Below are 23,465 nucleotides of genomic sequence, written 5' to 3' on the forward strand. Positions count from 1 at the left end.
AGAAATACCGTCGAGAACCCGGACGACCGTCCGGGAGACCCATCGGAAGGGGGTGATGTTGATGAACCACCAAACCCGTCCCCGTAACCAATCCACTCCACTGAAGCTGAAGCTGCGAAGCACGACCGGAAGGAGACGCAACACTACGCAACACCAGAACGGGCACAAGAGAGCGTATTTCTTCGAATTCATTCACGGCGTTCGTTCTCCTCTTCTTCGGCAATTCGGAGTATTTTGGGTTGATTAAAGTTCTGGTTTATTTTTTCTTCCCTGCTTCTTGCACTGTTTCGCCGTAGATTTCTCTACATTTCCATCTTTTAAGCAATCCCCGCAGGGTGTGTAACCGATCTCCTCTAAGTCTACTTCGATGTCGATATGGCCTGCCGTCTCGGACTTGCAGCTGGATCCACAATACGATTGCACCATGCCTGCCCCCTTCCGAAAGAGGCCAATGGCCATTAAACGTCATCCGGAAGGCAACGGAATCCATCATCGCTTGAGGTATATATATACAAGTGTGTGTATATTTTCCAACTCCATTTCGGAGGTTGAAGCGTCTTTACTTGCGTTCGCGCTCACTAACCGCGAAGCTTATATTTCTCCACTCGCTCGAAAAAGGAGAAGCATCGTGCATCTTCAAAACCCCCAGCGCTACGATTCCGGTGAATCGAAAAACCAGTCTCTTTCGTCCACTCATACCAATGCGTAAGCGTCACTTCTGTTACCTTCCTCGGCCTCGACGTTACTCCCTGGAACGGTGTGTGATTGTGCGCACGATTCGTTGGAACTTGGTTGGTCAAACACACCGGGGTGGAAGCAGCGCGTGATACCTTCACCCCATCAGCTTACAACGCCACCACCGATCGATCCACCGAAAACCGGTCAGCAGATTGACATCTTCGTGAGAGTTTGTGTGTGTGTGTGAGTGTGATCCACCACTGGAGCGCCTAAACCCTCAAGAAAACTGCAGCCAAAGTGGCACACAAAAGCAACTATGCAGAGGGGCCACCCCACGAAACCCAAGGTTTGTGCAGAGTTTTGTGCATACAAGACGTTCATCTTCGTACGCACATAATGCACTTTTCACCCGGTTCACCCCGTGGTTATGTATAAACATAACGAATTAACACGCCACAAAGGAAAGAGTGAAGTGCAGATAAACATTGCCGGCCCCGAAAATCTATTTGTATGGTAATGCATCACCAGTTGAACCTTGGGCTCGTACGAGCTGCTCAGCAAGACGCAAAAGTTTACGGACAAAAACAACAAAAAGACAACCGACCCTCTGCTGAATGGGACGTCCTCCGGACGTCTGAAGCCCACCGCCTCCCGGCGTGGTTGGCTCGGGCGACTCACGGCATGACACGCAAGGGCATATTGCGTCAGAGCTTTCAACATCAGCATCGACGCAACGCACATCAAAAGAAACCCTTATGCGAGATATGATGGCCGCACGTCAGAGTATCGTGTGCGTCTGCTAGTTGTCGTAAACGGTTTCTGTTCTTCGGAATTTAGTCGTTTAGATGAAAATACTAGCTTTGGGGACATTAGGACGACAAGCGCCCGTAAGTCACTGGATCTGATGTCGTAAATCAGTTTCTATAAAATCTACAAATACCAGGAAGTTCCAATATTACACCATCATACTCTAAGTTAGAAAGGTTAAGCTTTTAGTCTGTACCTGTCAAATAATGCTGGTACCAGGCTGTATCATTCTGTACAGATTCGTAAAGGACATAGCATTTTGACATAAAGAATGACACAAGGGATCATTTTTGTGAAACTACAATTTGAGGAAAATCGATTAAAGTTTAGAAATTTAATTTTAAGTTCAATTCATTTGAAATAATATATAAGTCTGATTATTAAAATAATTATTTTTTTGATGTTTTGGTTAAAAAAAAAATTGTTTACATTTTTCGCACATGGAAAACATGGCCTAAGCTGGCTCAGACCAGCAAAATTCTTTGTTTTGACATTTGTCGAGCTTGGGTTAGCTGCTTTCATTGGGAAACCAATCTAATTCTTTTTTCCTAGGCTTAACTTGGCAAAAAAAACTGGCTTAAAGTATGATTCTGGCCATTCTTAGACAACTAAATGGCTCTCCTATATCTGACGAATCGCCGGTATATCTAAGATATTAGTTTCCAAGAGCTGCCATAAGATTATCCCAAACCTTTCAAAAGTCTTTAGCATGTTTTTTTCTGGAATTTCGCACCGAAATTTAATATCTTGATTCGGCTAGTATAAACACCCCCCCCCCCCCCCCCCCCCCCCCCACTGCATATCCGCAGTCTCCCACATATTAGATCCGTAATTGCAACGGTACACCCTTATCTTATCAACCCCGACCTTGGAGAGGTATGTGTTTTCCAAAACTGCACTTACCCAAAGTATCAAAAGTAAGCACCATAAAGCCCAAAGCGCCATACGCGATTACGTGTTTTGTTGACAGGAAAATGACATCACATGGTACGATAAGAAGTGTTTTTCTTTTGCGCACTAGCGCCGGTTGAAGGGAAAACAAAACTCCTTGGAAACGATATCTAACCACATGCAACACTTAATCATTCCCTTCCGTTCGATTCGTAACCGATTGCGCTAACTATCACTCGAGCATGTAATTAACATATCTATTTGCCTTAAGGATATTTGTTGGTATCAATAGGGAACCGGCAGGTCGAGTATCATTGCGAATTCGTATCCCTACTACCTGTGGCACATGGTTACATGACAACTTACTAACAGGTCTAATTACCCATGTAAAGTAATTAAGCTTCCGTCCGCTGCCATTACATCCCCTTTGGCCCTTTCCCTTCATGGACATCCTTGTTCAGCATTCCAATCCTTATTCAAATCAATCTCTCTCACTTTCTTCTGCTGTCTGGGACGGAGGAACCGATGTGTCCTTCAGCTTCAATTCTCAACATCTAATTCACCCAACAGCTGGTAATTTCAGTCCTACCGTCGTTAGATCCACACCACAGGTAGGCAAATTTATTGCTCAGCATTCCTCAAATCAACCTTCGTCGGATGTGGGCTTCATCACGCTTCTCGCTTACCAGCTTCCTCCCCATTATCCTGCATTTACATTTCACTTTTTCCTTCCTCATTTCTGTTCCTTTCTGTCCCAAAAGGTTAGCCTCTCTCTACCGTTCCATATATGGGGCGCAGCAGTAACGTGACACATAAACACAGCTTGTCGTTTTACCATGGACCCGATCCACGGCCTGTTTGCTGTGCACCGGGGTTTACCTGCGCTCGCATGGTACGCAGATGGCCCAGACGGACATGTGTCAGCACCACCAGCACCACCGGGTCCTCTCATACCCACGCACCGTTCGGCGAAGGACTCTTGCCGTCCGCTTTCAACCACCTTCCACGTTGATGTGTTCTCCCTTTACGCCTCTCGACCCTATCAGTCTGGTTGTGCTCCGTTTTATTGCAAGGATTGATGGTCGGATAACATGCTACCCACTTTAAAAGACCGGCTCGCCGGCTTCTAGGAAGCCTCCCAAGGGACCTCCTGAATGTTAAAGCACTGATCCTTCACGTCGCTTTCCAGGGAGGGATCCGGTCACCGCACACCACACGCGGCATTTACGCTCGATCAGGTTCGTTTTCAGCTGGTGTGTGTCGGGTAAACTGCTTCTCCGAAGTGCTTCGCAGGGAGGACTGGTACACACACCCGTACACCGAAGGACAGCTTGCGCATCGAAAAGGGAAACGCGAACAAGCAGCACCACAATTCAACCGAAACAGTCTCTAGGAAGCAGCCATAATAGTACAGGGTCCATGCGCCTGAAGCGTAGACATTGCTGAATAGCAATCGGGGTATAGAATGCGAACCGTTCAGATGACTCACAATGCACTCCTTGCTCCCTTCCCGACAGGCTCAAGTTTAGTGTGCGCATTGGTTCTTGGTCACGGATTTAACGGTCTGTTGCCGTGTCTACTTCTTTCTGAAGATCAACAACGAATATCCTCCAGGCATACCACAGCCAAACATGGCAATTCGAGACGCTCCGTCCCTCTCCCGTGCTACAAAGCACAAAGAAAGAAATAACAAATCTGTTAAAAATTTATTTGTCCCTCGATTAAAGGCGGTGGACGAAACGCATTCTCCGGCACAGGAGCTAAGAACAGAGTTGATGCAGTTTCCTCCTGCAGTCCAATCACGCCCATCACCTTCGCTAAGTTCATTGCGGTAAATTGATGTAGACAACGCTGGCGAGAACACGCCGATTAATGGCGTTGGATTCTACCGTCGGCCCAGGCTCGGTGGGGGGGGGGGTCGATTCAACCCAGAAGGAAGCTCCCAATCAGTGCCATTCCGCCATTGTGCAATAAGCGAAGCGACGAAAGACATCGCTCGTCAGCGAACGGAAGTAGCGCATATTCCACCCAGCCGGTCAGAACACGACATAGAGTGTCTAATGTTCTATTTTTTTTTTCAGTTGAATTTTGGCAACTTTGAACATCTCCAGGAAATGTCCAATTTATGTCGAAATACGATGTACAACATGCTTCAACGGTGAGTTCGAAGTTCCGATTACCAAAACCCCAATTCCATATCACACGTCGCCTACCTACCAACCATCCCCTCTTTCGGGGAAATTCTGAACGGCGAGAGATAAGATATTGGAACCGTCGTTATTTCTTACTACCAAACAACGCACGCGGAGATACCTGGCGATAACGCAACGGTGACGTGTGTCAAAACGCGTTTACGTTTGCGTTCGCCGTTTATTTGGTTTTTGTTGTTGCAAAATGTGAAACTGATTCCTTATCTTCCAGGAATTCCGTGCGACAAAACGCGTGGAATCTTTGTAAACAATCTTTTTTGTTTTTTTTTTTGAGGGGGGAATAACAACCTTCGCTAGATAAGCCGCAAATGCTGCGAGGGCGTGTGCCCAGCCGTACACGTTTGCATTGCAAATATGCTGTACACACGACACCGACGTTGTTATTTGTCTTGTCTTGTCCCTAAAAAAGACGTAAAACAGTGCTCAAATGAGTTTGGGGAAAGAAAATGCACTAGAGATTGATCGAGGTTATGTAAGTGGGTTGTACAAGACGCAGACTACGTTCTAAACAGAGAGCAGATGACGGAGGATTTCTTCAATGTGGATGAAGGCGTTTACGTTCAGTAGACAGATACTTTGTCTGTAATTTTCCGCTTGTACGAAATTGAACGCATAAATCAACCTCTTCTTCTCAATACACGCAGTACTACCCACCATATCTCTCCCGAGAGCTTTATGGACTTTAGGCGCACTATTTGGTACGATTGCCCATCAGCTATTCGTCATACCGAAATCACAAAATAGCTCCCACAGTGTGGGAAGATAAAGCTAAATAAACTCAAACACCGGCAGCATAACAATGTTTCGCCCAACCCGCCGAACAACTCTAATCTCACCACACGTGGGAGAGACAATTTTCCTGTGAGGGAAGTGTCCTTCGCCTACGGGAAGAGTTACACACCCAAAACCGAAATGATGCGAAATCTGACGAGAAATCCAAACCGAAAGCCCTTTGGGTCATCCTTGGGCAGTAACCGTCTGGCAGGGGCATTATTTCGAGGGGGGGGGGGGGGGGTGCGTTTCCGTCTCCGGTTTTTCTTTTTTTACACCAAAACTGTACGCGCCCCACACCACGTGTGCGTGAGGTCTGTGTGTGTGTGTGTGTGTGTGTGTGTGTGTGTGTGTGTGTGGAGAGGGCCACTTTACTTTCGTCAGCGCTTCGCCAAACGCCCTAATCAAATCAGAGCACAACAAAACGACCGACCAGCCGCCCATTTATCATCCCACATCCGACAAATGGGGTTCGCGTTGTGTCACTTCCGTTTCGTTCCACGCATTCGCTCTCTCGCTGTGTGGCGGCATGAATCGTTCGATCTTTTCACTGTTGTTGAGGTTAGGGTTTGATATTGTACGCAATTTTGAGGAACTTTGGAGTTTTTTTTTGTTGGGACATTCGGTGAGGTACTTCCGGTTTTTTGATACTGACGCGATTATAAACGAGAGTAGTCGAACGTTATCAAATTTACGGCTCGGAACCAATCAATTCAACCCAATTAAATGTTAAGACTCATTTCAACCATTTTACTCTGTCTTCTTCAACCGTAATGAATAAAAGATTCAAGCGAAAATCCCATTTACTTCAGCAAAATAGAGCTCTTGCGACGAACTTTTAGGCGAATTTCGCCATTTATTAATTAACACCCCGTGCACGATCGCCTCACGTAGAATCGTTTATTCACGCGGACGCATTACGCAAACGATTAGCGAACTTCTGATGCGTGGACACTGGCTTAAAAAAACCGGTAGCCAGATATTTACCCCGATTCGGCACCGCCAATAGATTGCTGGTGAATTGTGACATCACCAAACGGGACGATAGTGCGCGACGACTCCACTCCGGTGGTGTTCCGATTCCCGTCCGCTAATTGCCAGGGAGCGGCTGTCCATCATCATAATGAAGCTATCAGCGTCACACTCATTACCCGAAATCGAGAAAACAACCTTCTGCGCCACCGAATGATGGATGGCACTGAATGTACGAGGGGCAATTTCTAGGGTTGGGGTGTGACCGGGTTGGGTCGAATATCAATCGATCGATGGTAGACAAGCACCCATCCGGGAGATAGTGCGGAAAAGGCACGCATTGTGCGAGACACTATCTGTTCCAATATTTAAAAAAAAAGGGGAAAAATAGTCGTGCACCCTTGAAGAGTAAATAAAAATTGACACACACACACACGTTTCACGCAATTTCCGGTCCAAACGTGAATGATGGTGAGTCATCGTTGTGTGCAATAGGTTTGGCACTAGCTTGATGGTGTACACTGTGTTCCTTGCACAACACAAGCGAAAAAGACTCATTTGATAACAAAATCCGTCTCCTTTTGCGCTGTAATGATGAGAATTAATGAGCAGGCTTGAAGCTTTTTTTTTGCAAAGTACGACATACAAAAAAACTGGCAAAAAGTCCCCCAAAATCACTAAAAATCACCAAACGACTTCCTTCCTTACTGTTGTTGCCTAAATCACACATACGGCAGTTCATTATTCTCGTATCTCCTCTCTCAAGTACAAGACCAAGATCAAGCCGAAAACAAGCTGCACAATAGTAAGGTTTCACATTCGTTCGGTTCACATTCCGTCATTTCCTGTCGTCGATGCAAAAAAAAAACGGCCAACCAAAAAAAGCAACACAAGAAGCTAAACAGAGATCGTTAACAAATGAGCTCCACAGACAGCCACACGCGGTGATGGCATCGGTGATTGGTCTGGACTGTTGCATCTGCAGGAAGTTGGCCACAAAACCGCACTACACTTCCGTCCATTCATCTTCTCGTGGCGGGTTGAGCGGAACAAAAAAAAAACCGCCATGTGCGCTGGCCCCCTATTCCCCTTGCATTATGAGTACGGTTCCCACACGGGCGTGTGGCTACAGGCGAGAAATGTTCCCAAAAACCTTTAACTATTACACTAACGTTAACTCCCTTTTCGAGCAATTTCCGATGACTCACAACCAGCGCAAAAAATGGAAGCCATTTAAGCGTAAATGATGCCTCGCGCTACAAGTGCTAAACCCCGCAAAAACATTCCCCGACGGTGAGAATAGCACGAGACGGACAAGATAAGATTATTTGGAACAGCCCTAAGCCTTCTTGCTGGAAGCCAAACAACATTACTTGCAGCCCCAAAGTGTGAAACAAAGGCCGAGATCGGTGATGCGTCAGAATAGATACATTTTGCGCGACGTTTAGATTTATGAATGTCTCTTCTTCTTCATTGGCACAATTACGTCAATAGGTCTAGGCCTGCCATTTTTGGCTTACTTTGACATTATTTACCCGTTGCTAGATAGTTAGTTCTGCGTACGGCGGATTAGTCCGGATGGGATTTTGGACCGGTCCGTTTGAGTGAAGACCGGCGTCGCTACCATCATGCCACCGAGCCGACCCCTTGATTGTCTCTACTTTTTTATATTTATGTTGTAATAATTGTATAATGTTTACAATAATTATTTTTAACACATATCAGGTGAGATATTAAGTCACCATGTCTGAAAACTTGAGAATTTAAGTATATCTGTTTAAAAAAAATGTTTATAACACAATTACAAATGCATAATCATGAATCAAATCGACCATAAAACAACGTTTTATAGATCAGTACTCAGTAATTTATTGAAAATCTGTTCAAAACCCCAAAATTTACTTGCAATCTTGCATTACATATTCTCAACACAACTTACTCGTATTTGTCGAGATCTTTTCTTTTAAATTGATGTTTTTGTTACAAAAAAAGTACTGAGAGATTTTTATAGTCAAAAGTTAAATTTTAAATATGCTTTTATGGGCAAATATTCTTATTTTTTAATCAGGCACGTAGAGTACTTGTGTTAAGTACGTTATTTTATAAAAAAAATTTAAGATATTGGGTTTTAATTAATTAAAAAAGCATAACTGGGTACTTCAAACGCCAATGAATTTATACGGCTCCATCTTTTGTGTCCTGTTCCTGGTGATTCAGTACTTCCCAGAAACTGAGGTAGGTATTTACTTGAGAAATTCCTTCAAAAGTTCAAGAATATTTAAAAAAAATTACAAAAAAGAATATAATAACGAAATAATTACAATAATTCAACTATAAACAAATTAAATTGCACAAAAAAACTGAAATTCAAAACGAGATGTTCCCATTCGGATGAAAGTGCACAATTGGTAAAATGGATGGTGCAGTAGTGCATTATCTAACAGCCGGATGCAAGAAAACAAAAGTACCGAGCACAATACGTGCGGCCCATGTGCATGAGGAAGTCACGACCAACCCCCCAGTCCCGGGCAAACCATTTTCCATCGGAAGATCCTCCAGTCCATTAGCTTTCCAAATTGAATGAAAGCTTTTTTTCAACGAGAGAGGCCCCACAGCGCACAAAAAAAAACCGTACAATTAACGTTGCTTTGCACATGGAAAGACTCGGCACTGCCACGGCAAAAGTGCTGTTCGACTGTAATCGAAAACAGTCCCCTCGCTCGAGAGGGCACGTTGGCACGAAACCAAAACCCCCATTCATGGGGGGGTGGCAGTGTTGGATTGGGTTGGGAAAGCATGTTTTCTTTTAATCATCGGTAATCTATCGGCGCTAGCGCAACACCCTCAACAAAACAAGCGTGGAAGACGACCTCGTTGATAGATCTCCTGAGGCGAGTTCGTTCGGGGCTGGACGGAGCGAGTGAGCGTTACGTCAGCGTCATTCATCAGTCGGGGCCCACCGATCACGGGGATCATGGCCGTTGGACGGAGGGTGGAAGGGCGGGCCGTAGAACACAGTGAATGAATTTCCATCCCAGGGACGCTGATGATGTTGCTGCCGCACACAACTGTCTCAATGCAGCCTGCACGCGATGTGCAATGCAAAAATCGGCTGCCGAAGTGAGGATTTGTTCAATCGCCGTGGTACGAATTCCTTGTGTTCCGTGCGTTCGTGTAGTGCAAAAATAGATACACGAAGCTACCGCCGAGACAGGAAGCGCACATAGCAATGGCAACACAAAACAAAAACCGCACCGAGAAGCAAATAACAATGACAGTGCCGCAGTCTCTGTGTGGATGTATGCAAACGATGTTGTTTTTTTTTGCGAAATAAAAACGCCCCCCAACGCTGCACTCAATACGGCCCCTTCCTTCTCGATGCACCCCCTTCGAGGGAGTCCCGCTGTGTTTGTTTTGCGTTTATGTAGTTTGTACATTGTTCTGTTTGCATGTTTGTGTTTGGCTGTGTTGTTACACCAAACCCACTATTGTGTCGCCCGATGCACCGGAAGTTCGGTTGCAGTGGACAATAAAAATAGATTTAAAATAGCAGCATAACAAAAATACCTCGAAAAATACACGAACGATGGTCGATATGGCCGTTTGACGTGGATTGCCATAGAGGCCGGGCAGCGTGTTGTTGACCAACCGTTGCCAACAAATTAAGCACCGAAGGTTTGGTTGAATCTAGGCTGGATGCCAAGGTTGATGTTTTGTTATTGTATCGTTACGGTTTTATCCTCCTACTTTACGTCGATGTTTGTTTCTTTGGGGCACTCAAAATGCCCTATCGAATAAAATTTCCCCCATATAACGATAAACAACAACATGCTTTAGTCATAAGCAACTCTACTTCTTTCTATTTTTAGCTATTTGGATGATTTGTTTCTGGGTGCAGTTGTCATGTCAAAGGTTTAGTGTAAGTTTAAATTTTCATTTAATTTTTCAGGAATATCTGGTACAATTTTCAAATCAATATATTAAAGGTTCGAATACATTTATCGCAAAAGAATATTTTGCTAATAGTAATCCAAAATTTCTCGAAGAATTGACACTTAGAGATCTGAGGCCTGGAGATCTGAGGACTGTAAAAAAAGACCTGGAGATAAGAGACCTTGAGATCTGAGACCTGCAGATATGAGTCAGGCAAATTTAAGTCCTGGAGATCTCAGGCCTGGAGATCTGAGCCATGAAGATCTGAGTCATGCAGATCTAAGTTCTGGAGATCTGAGACCTGGAGATCTGAGACCTTGAGAACTCAGTCCTGCAGATCTAAGTCCTGGAGATCAGAGTCCTGCAGATCAGCGTACAGAAGATCAGAGACCTGGAGATCAGAGTCCTGAAGATCCAAACCCTGGAGATCTAATACTACGGACAGTAAACCTTGATCTATATTCTGTATAGCATTGTCCTAACCCTTACGATTCTAGATGCATGATAATTTATACTTTCTTGTATGTCAAAATATCTTTTACTTAAACGTAACTTATCGCAACTTACCTTTTATTTCCGACACTGCATTTCTAATTGTTGTGCTGGACCGATTGTAGTTTCCCTCGCAGCCTTTTTTACTGGGCAACTGCAGACGTCTGCCGACGGGGCAACAATCGCAATAATTTAAATATTTTACAATACCACTTCCGCTGTCGGAGTTTTTTTTTCTAAGTTAGTTTCGTTTTGTTCTTCCTTCTTGCACAACTCGCCATACACACAGACGATATATTTAACTCACTTTCAATTCACTATTCACAAACCGACAACCGACACCAACACAAATGCTTCACTGGATGAAGTTTTTTTTCCCCCCGTTGAGAGATAATGCTGCGAAAAATAGCAAAGAATTTCGGCTCGATTAATTATCAATGCACCGGAAGGAGGGTTTTCTTTTGCTTTTCGTTGAGCCACTAAACCAATAACAAGCAAACACGCACACACGGTGGTTATAAGCCTTTATCAATATTTGGGCACATAGAGGCGTACCGAAAACCCCTGCACAGCTAGTTTGAGACTGCGAAAGCGATGAACCGAGATGAGCGCACCGTAGCGATAAGGACGCGATGGATGGATGAGCGGATGCAGGGAATTTAATTTCATTCATGAAAGACGATCCACCTTTTAAGGGCAACTTGATAACCCTCGAACAGCACAAGGTGGAACCGGTCGATGCGAAGGCGAATAATGATGCAGCGAGGAAAAATTGCATTCACTAACTGCTTGAGTAGTAAATTTCTAATCTTTTACACTTGTCTGACCACAATGAAGGTGACTACGCAAAGGAGTTATCATTCGATTTATCGACGATAAACAAATATTAAATCATGTTGCCGGAGGGAACAACACTTAAAGAACGGGAATGAACTTTAGGTAAATTTAAATTCATATTGTTTGCACTATGTGCCTCTTTTTCACACCATCACAACACAGTAGAACCAACACGATTCAGGAAAGCAGGTGAAAACTCATAAACGCTTATATGCGGGTTGTTTAATCGATAGCACACAGAAGCCACCAATTGCGATCCCGTGATCGTTCACTGTTTTAAGCACACTTTTAAAATTACTAAACCGTGGAAAACTGAAAAAATACCATTTGCACTCTTTCTAGTCCCCACGTACGCTTTTAATCCCCATTTGTCGTAAACATTTTGCCACGAAGACGGCAACGCTACACACCACTTGTCTGCGTCGCAGTAGTTTCTATTCCGTCATCCCGTGCAAACGCAATAGTTGACGACGACGTTGTTTGTTTGCCTGGCTGACGTTACACTACTACTATGCGAATGCATTCCACCTATTATCCCCGCCGAGTATGTGTGTGCACGCGGCACCACAAGCGCAAGATGTGCGATCGAACTCATTCATACATTTTCGCTCTCAACACAACGTACTCGCGCTCTCTCTTTCGCTCTTTCACGCACTTGCTTCGTAGCAGCACACACACTGCTGCAAACGCACTAGACTTTTGGAATCTGCAAGCAGAAATACGCCAGAGTGGGGGAAAACAAACGGTACCCCATTTTAACCGATGGCACACACACACAGGTGTACAGGCACAGAAAAATATGCTGTACAGGAAAATCAACACACACACACTACCGCATTCGCAAGGGAAAACTGTGCAAATTTTTAACTTTACTGCTTCATACTTTCGGGATATTTAAGCACACCTTTGCACCGTACAATATTTCAACAATTTTCAGTAAAATACAGTTCTGAAAAGCGATTCACGCTTGTCCGTACCGATTGTTTTATTTCACCTCCGTAAAAGCTAGCACCTTGCTGATCAAAACGCCCTGTAGGTGTGCAATGGTGTAATTTTAACCATTCTGCCACTGTTTTAAACCTTCCATTCGAACTTCAAACACAGGTTTTTCAACTATCCCCACGTTAAAACACTCTTGATTGTGTTTTTTCTTCGTTTTACCTCACAAAAGAGACAAATTCTCGCCTTCTGACCGAATAAGACCTTATTTTCGTGCCTTTTCTGCACTGAATGCGATGTGTAGAACTCAACTCGGGAATCGTAGGAATAAACGCAATAGCCGAAGATGGCCGAAGAAGAACCGCGAAAATGCACGAAATTACGATGCATTTTCGAATCATTCGAAAATATTGTCAAATGGCTATCGAAGCAAATTCAAATTAGCCGTTAAAGTTAAAACCAAAATTACATCTTCATGAATACGATCGACATTCCCGGGTTGTTGTGAGATACATTATTTCTTATATCATCAGAAACGGCCATACTGCATAAAACTAATGCCGAATAACTTCAGCATACAGCTGCATTCAACTAATGACGAATAATAGCTCTAAACTTAAGCTATGACAAAATTCACCTTAGCTACTAGACAACTACCTTCTCCGAACCTTCAAAGGGCATCAAAAATCGTCACCACAGCTCCCCAACATGAAGTGATTTGGAGTATCAGAGGATCTTCCTGTACCCATAATGTATCAAAGAGGAAAGATACATGGAATACTTTAAAGCCGACCAGGTCTAAAAGTTGAAGATGAACGCGTTTAATCCGAAATTATCAGACCGAAGCCTAGTCGTCATTTTACTGAACGATCGATCTTCAAACATGCCAAATACTGTTGAAGTGTGATGAACAACAGAAGCCTCTCAAGCCTTTAAAAAATTTCCAGCAGCAACGATTCAAATTGCTCAAAAAATTGCAAACGAAAGTGTAGCCCACTGTGCAATTACGAATTTGCTTGAAAATGCAAATCATACGAACACTTTCTTGAATTGCTTTCGTCCAGTTTCGTACTAGCTGTGTTTTGTTTTGCTCTCTCTTTCATCCATTCTCTTTTCTACGAAATTCTCTCCGCATTGTGAGTCTCCATCAAAGTTTGATTTTGGCTGCTAGTGGGTTTTCATTTCATTTGGCAATAGTTTTTGAATAGTCCAGCCGATTATTTTCTTGGTGAAAACATTTACACGTTTGGTTTATCGTATTGCTGTTGATGTTTACGTTCGCGGTAATATTTTCCTACAAACGGTGTTGACGGCATTCCGTACATGATTCACAAATTCACCTGCTGTTGTTTGTGGCAGAGTGTTATTTACGTAGAGCGGCCTGGGGAGGTTTGCCTATATGTGTGTGTGTCTAATCGTATGGCGTGATGTTGTTGTTATTATCGGATGTTGTTGACGACATCGCGAAGTCGTTAAGTAGGACCATCCGGGGCGGTAGAAATTTAGTCTCAGACTCACCAGCGAACAGAACAGAAATACGTGAAGCACCAAGGCATCCCACTAGCCAGTGAGGTCGTGCCCCTAAATAAGAACAGACTTTAGAGTGAACAGACTTTAAACCAGCAAAAGAGACATAACTTTTCAAAGCAACGGATAACAAGTTGGTGTGATTTTAAGCAAAAGTTTTGTGAATATTGCAACAATCGACGTGTCAGTGAACGAGTGCAGCAGTAACAGCCAGTGCCTTTATCCCATTTTATTGGTGCCGAGCGGTGGTGGTGTATGCTTAATTTAGTACGCGCCCTGAGCACGGAGTGAATTTGTGCAACCGAAGCACAGTAGGCGAGAGCATCGCACTTTGCCACACACGTTGAAAACGACAGCAACGTAGAAAAGGAAAATCAAATCAAAAGTTTACTAAAAAAGATAGTGATAACAAAAATTTACACACACACACATAAAACGTGGACGTGTGTGGCCGAGAACAGTGAAAACCGGTAGACAAATTATTGTGATTAACAGGCCGAAGTAATAGAAAATGCAAATCGAGTACAAAAAGTGTACCAAATTGTTTTCTGGCTGTGGCGTAGCGTCACTGTAAGTATCTATCTATATGCTTTTTTTTTACTAGTTCCCTAACACCTAAGACACACCCACCAGAGACATATCACGCCACCATAAACGTGTCCTTGAGCAGGCGCCGACTACATAAGCGCGGAATGTACGAATTGCGTATCAGAGTTAGAGTTGCGCACTTTCCCCCACCCCATCCGTTTTAGGCGCGCACGTTGTTATTGTTTACGGCGAGATGTGACGAGGCGACTGTGGTTTGACCCTTTTGCTAAATGTGTGCCCCTCGATCGATCTATTTTTAGGTTGGGAGTATTGAGCTATGAAGCATACCGGACGTACGCAGCCCTTTCCTCGTTGGTCGACACACGTGTGCTAGACATTGATCGGAAGCGACCGGACTACATCTACATCAAGCATCATATTTACCGGCAGTCGCTGCGCGAGCGTGCGCTCGATGCAGAGAATCAGCATCGCCTGCTGAACATCGTCGTACAGCCATTCGAAAAATGGTGGAAAGCGCTGAAGCATTCCGTCGCCTGGAGGTTGCTCCGGATCGCCCAGCAGGGCGATCAAGCCGAGCGGCTAAAGGCCATTCATCAGCTTGCACAGATCGATCATTTAAAAGGTTAGCAACCATCAATACATCGGGGTTCTTTTGTAGATCAACCACTAATGTTTCGAATCTTTTCGATCAGATTGGGACTTTCAACATCTGGCCCAGCTGTGTGATCATCGGACAGCGATTTCACTAGCCCGGTCCAACTGTGACACCCGATGGTTCTTGCCACCGCGTCAGTATGGCGTCGAGAAGGAGATGCGCGAGGTGTTGGTAGATATGAAATCACTGCTGGAACTTTTGTCACCGCACAAGTGTGCCGCCTATGCGCTGGAGCAAACGTTCGGCAGCTCTGCACACATTCGCGAACCGGACGGTGATGAGGTGACGTACCAGATGTCTCCGTCCCGGTTCGAGTACGACCAGCTTAAACAGTCGCTCAGTGCACTGATACACCTGACTGGGCTGGTCGGGCCAGAAGGGCAGCAACACTGCCGGCAAATAGTCAATTCCGGTGGATTGCTGATGCTGCTCGAAGCGGAGAAGTTGTTCCGTGGTGATATTGATATGAAGCTGCTCATTAGTCGACTTGTGGGGAACTTGTCTGCGTGCGAAGGTTTGGGTTACGAGTTCTATGCCAGCGGATGGATTGGCATACTGGCACGGTGGAAACGTGATGTGGACATGCGTATGCAGGTAACGGCCGATCTAACGCTAGAAAACCTCGATCAGGACGATCCGAACGGTTTCCGGTACGCGCCGAAAGTTTATCCCTTGCATCCGCGCGGTCGCCAGCAAGCCAAACCAGCCGTCGACGTGGTGTTCATCCACGGATTATTAGGTAAGCAGCGACCCTGCGGTGTGTTAGAAGGATTTCTATACAAAATTCGCTCACGATTTGTTGTTTCTGCGTTCTTTCCTTTGCCCATTTTATTAGGTGGAGTATTTGTCACCTGGCGTCAGAAGGATCTCAAACCGCAGGCTGCCAGTCTACTAGGTAAGAAACATAAAGACGTTCATTTAGTGTCCACATCGTCTTCCTCCACCACCGACAATGCACTGCAACCACCATTGGACGATTTATCATTTACCCGCGTGAATTGGACAAACACAACCACGGATCACGAACGAAAAGGCTCGGCTGCTTCTGCCCGCTGGTACAAAAGTTGGTCCGCCAAAAAATCCTCCTTTGAGGAAGACGCCGTGGAAGCTGAAGGTAAGCGTAAGCGAAATGTGCTACGCTCTTCCTTTTTTTCTATCGTTCGTTCATTGTTGTGTGTTTTACATTATTAGTCCTTAATATCATATGCTCGCTTGCTGTTCACTTTCGTACAAAGAAACGGACGTTTGTAAATGTGTTTGGTCGAAAATTGAGCTTAAACTACTCACGATTGAGATCAAAAATTGAGCTTAAACTCACACGAAAATACCCTCCGAATATACCGGGAATACTTCATCTTGCGAGATGGTAGCCAAATTCATCCTGGGGTTGCCTGTCAAATCGGAAATTTTGAGCAATTGTTTAATGTGTTTTCCATCTCTTTCCGTTTCCAGAGGGCATTGCACCGTACAAAGATGAACTGCTTACGTTCCAGGAACAAACCACAGCCGTACCACGGGATCCATCGATCAGCGATACCGAAACCAAAGAGCTAATAGAAGCATTGCAACAAGAAGAACCACTCGGTTCGGACTGGACCGTTGTCTATCCGGATGTGCCACTGAAAGCGGATGAGGATGTCCGGGTAGGCAAGCCTTCGGCAACCGCTGACGGAACGGCATGCAGCGTGTCGGGAGACCGCTGGCTACAGGAACCACTCGAATCCGGCCAACGATCGTTCTGCTGGCCAATGGAGTGGCTCCCGAAAGACTTCCCGAGCATACGCGTGCTGGGGCTCGACTACGATTCCTCCCTCTCGCAGTGGTCCGCGACGGGCTGTCCGTGCGAGAAGTACGACGGCAAGCTGCAGAAGCGTGCGGCGGAATTCCTGGAAAAGCTTGCAACCTCGGACGTTGGTCAAGATCGGCCCATCATCTGGGTCGGCCATTCGATGGGCGGTCTCCTGATCAAGAGCATTATGGTGCAGGCACTGGAGAGCCCCAATCCCAAGGTGCGCCGTCTTGCCGAGAATTCACGCGTCGTCATGTTTCTCGGTACGCCTCATCGGGGCAGTGGTGTGGCCAAGCTGAAGCAGCACACGTCGGCGTTGGTTTGGCCCTCGGTAGAGGTTCAGGAACTCGAAGAAAACTCCACCCAGCTGTTGCATCTAAACAAAACGTTCCTGCGGACGGTCGATGGTTTGGGGGCGCGGAAGCCTGAAATCATCACCCTGTGCGAGGGTCGACCAACCGTACTAACCTCGTTCAAACTCGCCATTCACGTCGTGCCGGAAAGTTCCGCCCGAATTGATGCGGGCGATTTCTATCTCACCAGCGAGGACCACCTGAATCTCAGCAAACCCATTTGCCGGCAATCGTTCCTTTACCAGCGGCTGGTCGGTGCCATCCAGGATGCGATGCGCCATAATGGGCCGGATAGTGGGAAGATACCGGCAGCTAAGGTAGTCATAGCCCCGGCACACCATCAGCAACAGCACATTTTCCACGGTACCAAAAAGGGTAGCAGTTCAGCATCCGCACTGTCGGTACTGTACACACAGCTGAAACAGTTTGAACAGTTGATGAATGTGTTTATCTAAATTGGCTCCTAAAGATGAAGTTACCACAAAACTCCGTTCAACCGTTGACAACGACATCGCATTTGTTTCGATGTAAAGAAGTGATCTTTTTTTTAAACGTTATTTAATATTTGTGTAATTTAGAGCTAGCGCGAAACACGTTTTGTAGTTCCGTTATTTATTTATTGTTTCTGCATAGTTTATGGAACTGTTACGAAGCATATTTACACCGAGAAAGTATTTAATAATAAAATGAAACTGAACAAATTTAAACAAACGTTTATGTTGTTGACATATATTAGAGCTTTACTGGTAGGAAATCAAAGTAAATTCAACCTTTAAAGCTTTTAATCTTTATTTAACTTTCAACGAGCAGGAGTATGTTTTCGGAAAACAATTAGTTTGTAAAAATAGTATTCCGTTTTATCGCTAATCGTGGAATGCAGATCCATCGATCGAATATTTATTACGTGAGAAGTGTGTCCCCATATCACTAGAAGCGCACTCCAAAGGCTACTCTATACAGCTTCATCGATTATCACAAAGTAGCAGTATTCGCTGCACTCTAAATTTCCCTCGCGCCAGCTTGGCCAGCAACACAACATACCTTTGAGGAAGCTAAACACATGTCCGTAAGGGGTTGTGAATTGAAACTGTTGCCGGTTGTTGCATTTCGCTCCAACTGCGTCCCTAACTGCTACGTTCCGATTGCGAGAAAGTTAGACTTTGCGTGCTAAAACAATTTGTCACATAAGACAAAACGAAACAAACATGCTTAACGTACGAACATAAAAAAAAATATTGCTTAAACAAATATGTAAGACTGCGATGTTGAGCCATCTAATCTCAAACCGTACACTATCGTGTATACCAGTAAGTTGTCTTAACCGCACGGTGGTAGCTGAGTGGCCGTTTTTGAAGCTAACGTACGTTACGTCCACCGTTACTTGGTACGCTTCTTATGGTAACTGGGTTTCGTTTGTAGCAAACGCGTTAAAGTGGAAACATATTTTAAAACAAATATTGAGCTGCTTTCACAAAGCAGCTCCCGCCTGCCTGTTTCCATCTACGGTACGACTGTAGCATTATTAACGATCTTACACTGTCTAGTTATTATGTACATAGCAGACTGCTCGCTTTCCAGTACTGGTCTCCCATATCACGTTGTCTTTGGCTTCAACTCACACGGTTAATCATCTTGACCAACTCGGTGTAGAGGATGCAGTTGCGGCTGCGGGGTTTGCATATTTCCCGATGGTCCAGATGCACTCCACAGACTTCACCGATGCCGGGATCTGGAGGGAAGTGTAAAGGTCCTGAGTTAGTGTGCACTTGTCTAGGATAGTTTACACTAGTGTTGGACGACTCTGATTCAGATTTATGAATTCGAATGAATATTTGAACTGAATGAAAGAGTTTATGTCTTTATCTGGCCCAGAAAAAAATTGACTTAACTGCCATTCCACTTTAGACCTCTTCAAACTTTTGAGTGTTGACTCCTCACGATACTTAGATTCAAATGAAAGATTCTTCTCAAAAGATTCAAGAAGCACAACACTAATTTACACCACTACCTACCAGCAGAATCAATCCCGACTATGCGCAGGTACAGTACGGACATGAGCGTCAAGGCCGTTTCGACGAAGCTGAACACGTCTATCTTCAGCTGGCCACTGTGGTACAGGGCAACGAAGCGACTGTGCAGCTCCAGAATACTGGAACAATCTGAAAAAAACACCATCGCATTGGGTAAACATCTAACTGCCCCAAGAAAGATATCGTCTCTGTACTCACTTTTCTGTATTTCCAGCAATTCCACCGATTGGCGCAACAGTGGCAAATTGAAGTCCGCCAGTGGAGATCCCCGGTGCGGTACGGAATAGAACAGAGTACCTCGTGAGGATCGCCACAGTGGCTCTGCCGCTGGACGACCACTTTCCCACGCATCCACCAGGATCTGCTTGATGAAGATGCCACCTTTCGAGTGACCAACCCAAACGATCGGATGACCACGGCCCACACCTTTGGCTATCAGTAGATCACTCATTTCCCGCGCACGATCAACCAGGCTTGAACTGTAAGAAAAGGTTTTGCAGATCAGATTCAGGTTATACACACTGCTCTGGAGAGTCTGCACACTTACCGATTCCTTTTAGTGATCCACACCGGTCGCCAAAGGTACGGATCGGTGGTATAGTTGACGGCGATCACACGCACCCCTGGACAATCCAATGGGAGCCAATCGCCCGGCCAACACGGCGACCAATTTGCGTCCTTCGTGGGTTTCGGCAGCTTCCGCTTCCCACCAGCAGACGTTGGCGTTCCCTCGTCGATGGTGGATGTCTTTTGACCATGCTCCTCTTCGATGCGCAACCGGAAGGTGGGAAAGCTGTACTCTACATCGTCCGCAAAGTGTACCTCGTCCGGTTCACCACATTCGTACGTATAGCGCCGGTGGGCAAACTCGTACGAAGTTGACCGCGACTCATCGAACGGGCTGTCTGCTTCGCTGTAGCTGTGCTCCAGCCCATCCGCGTTGGAGCAATCGTACTTGGGCCGCTTCGACACGTGCGGTGGAGCGAACAAGTTTGCCCGTGAGTGGCGTTGCCTTTTCGGTGGCCTTAGCGGTGGCTTCGGCGGGCGCTCGAAGTTCACCAGACGGCCCTCACTATTCCACAGGCCCTGCTTCCAGGTGTTGACGAGCGAACCGTGCAGCCCGTGTATGAGCACTATATCCGCACGGATCGGTACGCCCGGCGGTGGTTCCGCGAGCACCACCAAATCGACACACCTGTCCGGTAGGTGGCGTGGTACACGTACCGTTGCTAGCTGTGCGCTGGGTATGGCTGGTGCTTCCGCGATTCCACCCGCTTTAATGGCGAGCGTAGGCGATGTGGTGGAATCCTTTCGCAGCTTGATCACCCGCAGCAGTGGATCGATCCGATGCGCCACTAGAACGAGGAACAGAATCCAGGTAAGGCAGGAGGACAGCTGCTGGTAGCCGATGGTATCGAACGATGCCCACGCATCGTCCACACCACCGAGCGAAACCGTTATCGTCGAGAACAGAACCATTACCGATCGACGGTACGAACGCGAATGGTCGCGGCTCGCAAAGAAAAGCAGCGCCCAGAAATGTGCATGCGAGGAGGCGATCCTGCCCGCGAACGCTGGCCCGTCGGGCGGAATCCTAATTGGATTGGAAATTATTTTTATCCCAACTATTGCCGGTATTGATTCCCGTGCGCTACGCAATCAATGCGACCCGCGCCCAACGGAAAGCTGCACGCTAAGACGGATGATTACGGTGTCATTCTAGCGTTCCGGTCCAACTGCACCGAAGCATTAGCACGTTTATATAAACTGTGTATCGATTCGGGAAGCGTAACTTTGCCGGAGAGCATTGAATCCGACTTTAATTTTTGATAAGATAACGACCGAGTGAGGAAAGCGTTTAAGAGACCGTGCGTCTTGGAGTGGTTTCAAGTGTTTGAAGTAGTACACTACATTCCCTTGTATTTCAGAACTGCGTTATGTTATTATCAACAGCTTGAAGAACGTCCCAGCTTGCTCATGTCTTGTTTTCTTTTACTATATCACTTAAGTACCGTTGGTCATCATCTTAACTTCAACATTTCTAGCTGATACTATCGCTAACATTCTTCAGTACTTAGCGATTCCCAACACTGCTTACCCTTCAGAATTACCCACATTGGTAGACAAGTGTATCTGGGCATGGACATTTTGGGACGTTTGCCAACAGATGATACATGGCTCACCTGTTGATAGAATGTAATAATTCTACTAAGCCCAAACAGCACTAGCACCCATTTGTAAACAGACGGTTGTTGTTATTAGCAAGGGTTATTGACTCGCCTGCCTGTATATATTTATCCGACACCGTGTACTAGCAGCAAAACATGACGTATAAACCCTTAGCTTTGCAAACCCCCTCGTGCTGCATCTAACAGCACGTTCAACCGCGTGATCACTTTCCCCTCAGCACGTGTTACATCCAATATAGTAACAAACACTATTACTGGACTGTCGATTCTAAAGGGGGTTTTAACTTATTTATGTCCCTTTTAGACGACTCGGTCACATTTTCAGACGAATGTCTTGAAATGCTCCCAGCACCTTCAAACCCTTCAATGACCAATAGGGTAACTTAACTCTTTGCTGCTGTTCCTTGTTGTCATTTGGATACACCTACCTTGTACCGAGGACAGACTCATCGAGACGCTGTTAGCCGCCACCGCGAACAGTGTGGTTAAAAGGCCGTGGCTTTCGCGAACCTTCCGGAGCAACGCCAGCACACTTAGACCACGAAGCCCCTTCCAGCCACGTGCGACACCATGCGTAAGCGGAAGCATCAGACGGATCAGGACACCCAGCGCCATCCGGACACGGTTGTTCGGTGTGCTAAAGATAGAGCAGAATGTACCATTAGCGGTGCTGTCAATCTAACAGTAGTGAAAATGTGACCCTGCCTGCATTAACGAGCTCTAATGGCAGCTGTGTGAGTGTTTTTTTTACCCAAGTGTGTACCCCATACACTATTCCAGCTGAACCTCCATTCTGAATGTAGATTCGATGCGATAAGCGACAAGAACGGAACCCGCTGTTACTAAGGCCTCTTTGTCCTTTTTTTTATCGATAATGCTGGGTTCACACACTGTCCTCATGGCAATCACTTAATCGCGAACCCAATACGGTTCGGACATAATCCGCCAGATTATTCTGCTTTGATTTGACGCTGTAAGACTCGGTGGAGCTTTTTATCTGCCGTGTAGATTCCGTGAGAAAGAAAACCCCCCAGGACCATACACGTTGACTAGCGGTGCGTACAAGTGTTATCATCATTTCAGCTGGAAGTTTGCCGGCTGATAACAGTCATCATCAAATGTAAATAGCAGATATGAATCAGTGCACTAACGTGGCCGGAGTAAAAAACAAAAAAAGCGCACTTGATGAACTGTTTGGATGTTTGCCAAATGACTACCATCTATCTCAACACGGCGGGAGGGATGATAACAACGGACGAACTTCTACTTGATGAGTGTACACTGTGTGAGATGATACACCTGCTCCATGGGTTGTACTTACTCGACCACCACCGCCACCTCCGTTGGCTTCGCCATCAGCTGCATCTTACAGTCGGATTCCTTCACCACCAGCTGTTCGACGGCATCGGCCGTTATGGCATTCGCACAGAAGTTCACGGTGACTTTGTTCTCGTTGTAGTAATCATCGCCGTCGTCGGTACGGTGATCCGAACCGTCCCCGATGCAGCTCGTATCCATCGGTGACCACATGCTCATACCGTCCATCATTGTAATGCTGCCGGTCCGGGTCCTATGTGCGCTGTTGCCAGCGTCGGTCGCAATGAGACAGTAGCTCACCACCGACGCACTGCTGGATGGTGCCGTCTCCGAATCCATGCACCGCGCTCCGTGAGTGTAAGAGGTCACGGTGTGAAGTGAAACCGGTCCCCCCGAACACGTTGAACGTCCGGGGCACTTTCGTTTGCTTTGCGTGTGCTCAAGGCTCACCAGCCTGTGTGGTGCACTTTGCGAAAAATGTTACTCCAATTTACACCACTTGTGAGGAAGCTCGGCTTTTCCTGAC

At 45.9% G+C, this 23,465-nt stretch overlaps 2 protein-coding genes across 2 annotated transcripts; one reads left to right on the top strand and one right to left on the bottom strand.

The window, feature by feature from the left end:
- Window positions 1-14,568: 14,568 nt before the first annotated feature.
- LOC128707899 (protein SERAC1) lies at window positions 14,569-17,858 on the top strand. Its single transcript, XM_053802855.1, has 5 exons — window positions 14,569-14,627; window positions 14,906-15,228; window positions 15,299-16,000; window positions 16,097-16,375; window positions 16,714-17,858. The coding sequence occupies exons 1-5, from the start codon at window positions 14,569-14,571 to the stop codon at window positions 17,856-17,858; spliced, it is 2,508 nt and encodes an 835-aa protein (XP_053658830.1).
- A 1,155-nt stretch (window positions 17,859-19,013) lies between these two features.
- LOC128707914 (uncharacterized) lies at window positions 19,014-23,278 on the bottom strand. The gene is made up of 6 exons (XM_053802871.1): window positions 22,944-23,278; window positions 22,051-22,259; window positions 19,981-20,788; window positions 19,632-19,912; window positions 19,416-19,562; window positions 19,014-19,132 (listed from the first exon to the last, which is right to left on the bottom strand). The coding sequence occupies exons 1-6, from the start codon at window positions 23,276-23,278 to the stop codon at window positions 19,014-19,016; spliced, it is 1,899 nt and encodes a 632-aa protein (XP_053658846.1).
- Between the last annotated feature and the right edge of the window lie 187 nt (window positions 23,279-23,465).

Source organism: Anopheles marshallii, chromosome 2 (assembly GCF_943734725.1).
Source record: "Anopheles marshallii chromosome 2, idAnoMarsDA_429_01, whole genome shotgun sequence".
Classification (NCBI taxonomy): Eukaryota; Metazoa; Arthropoda; class Insecta; order Diptera; family Culicidae; genus Anopheles; species Anopheles marshallii.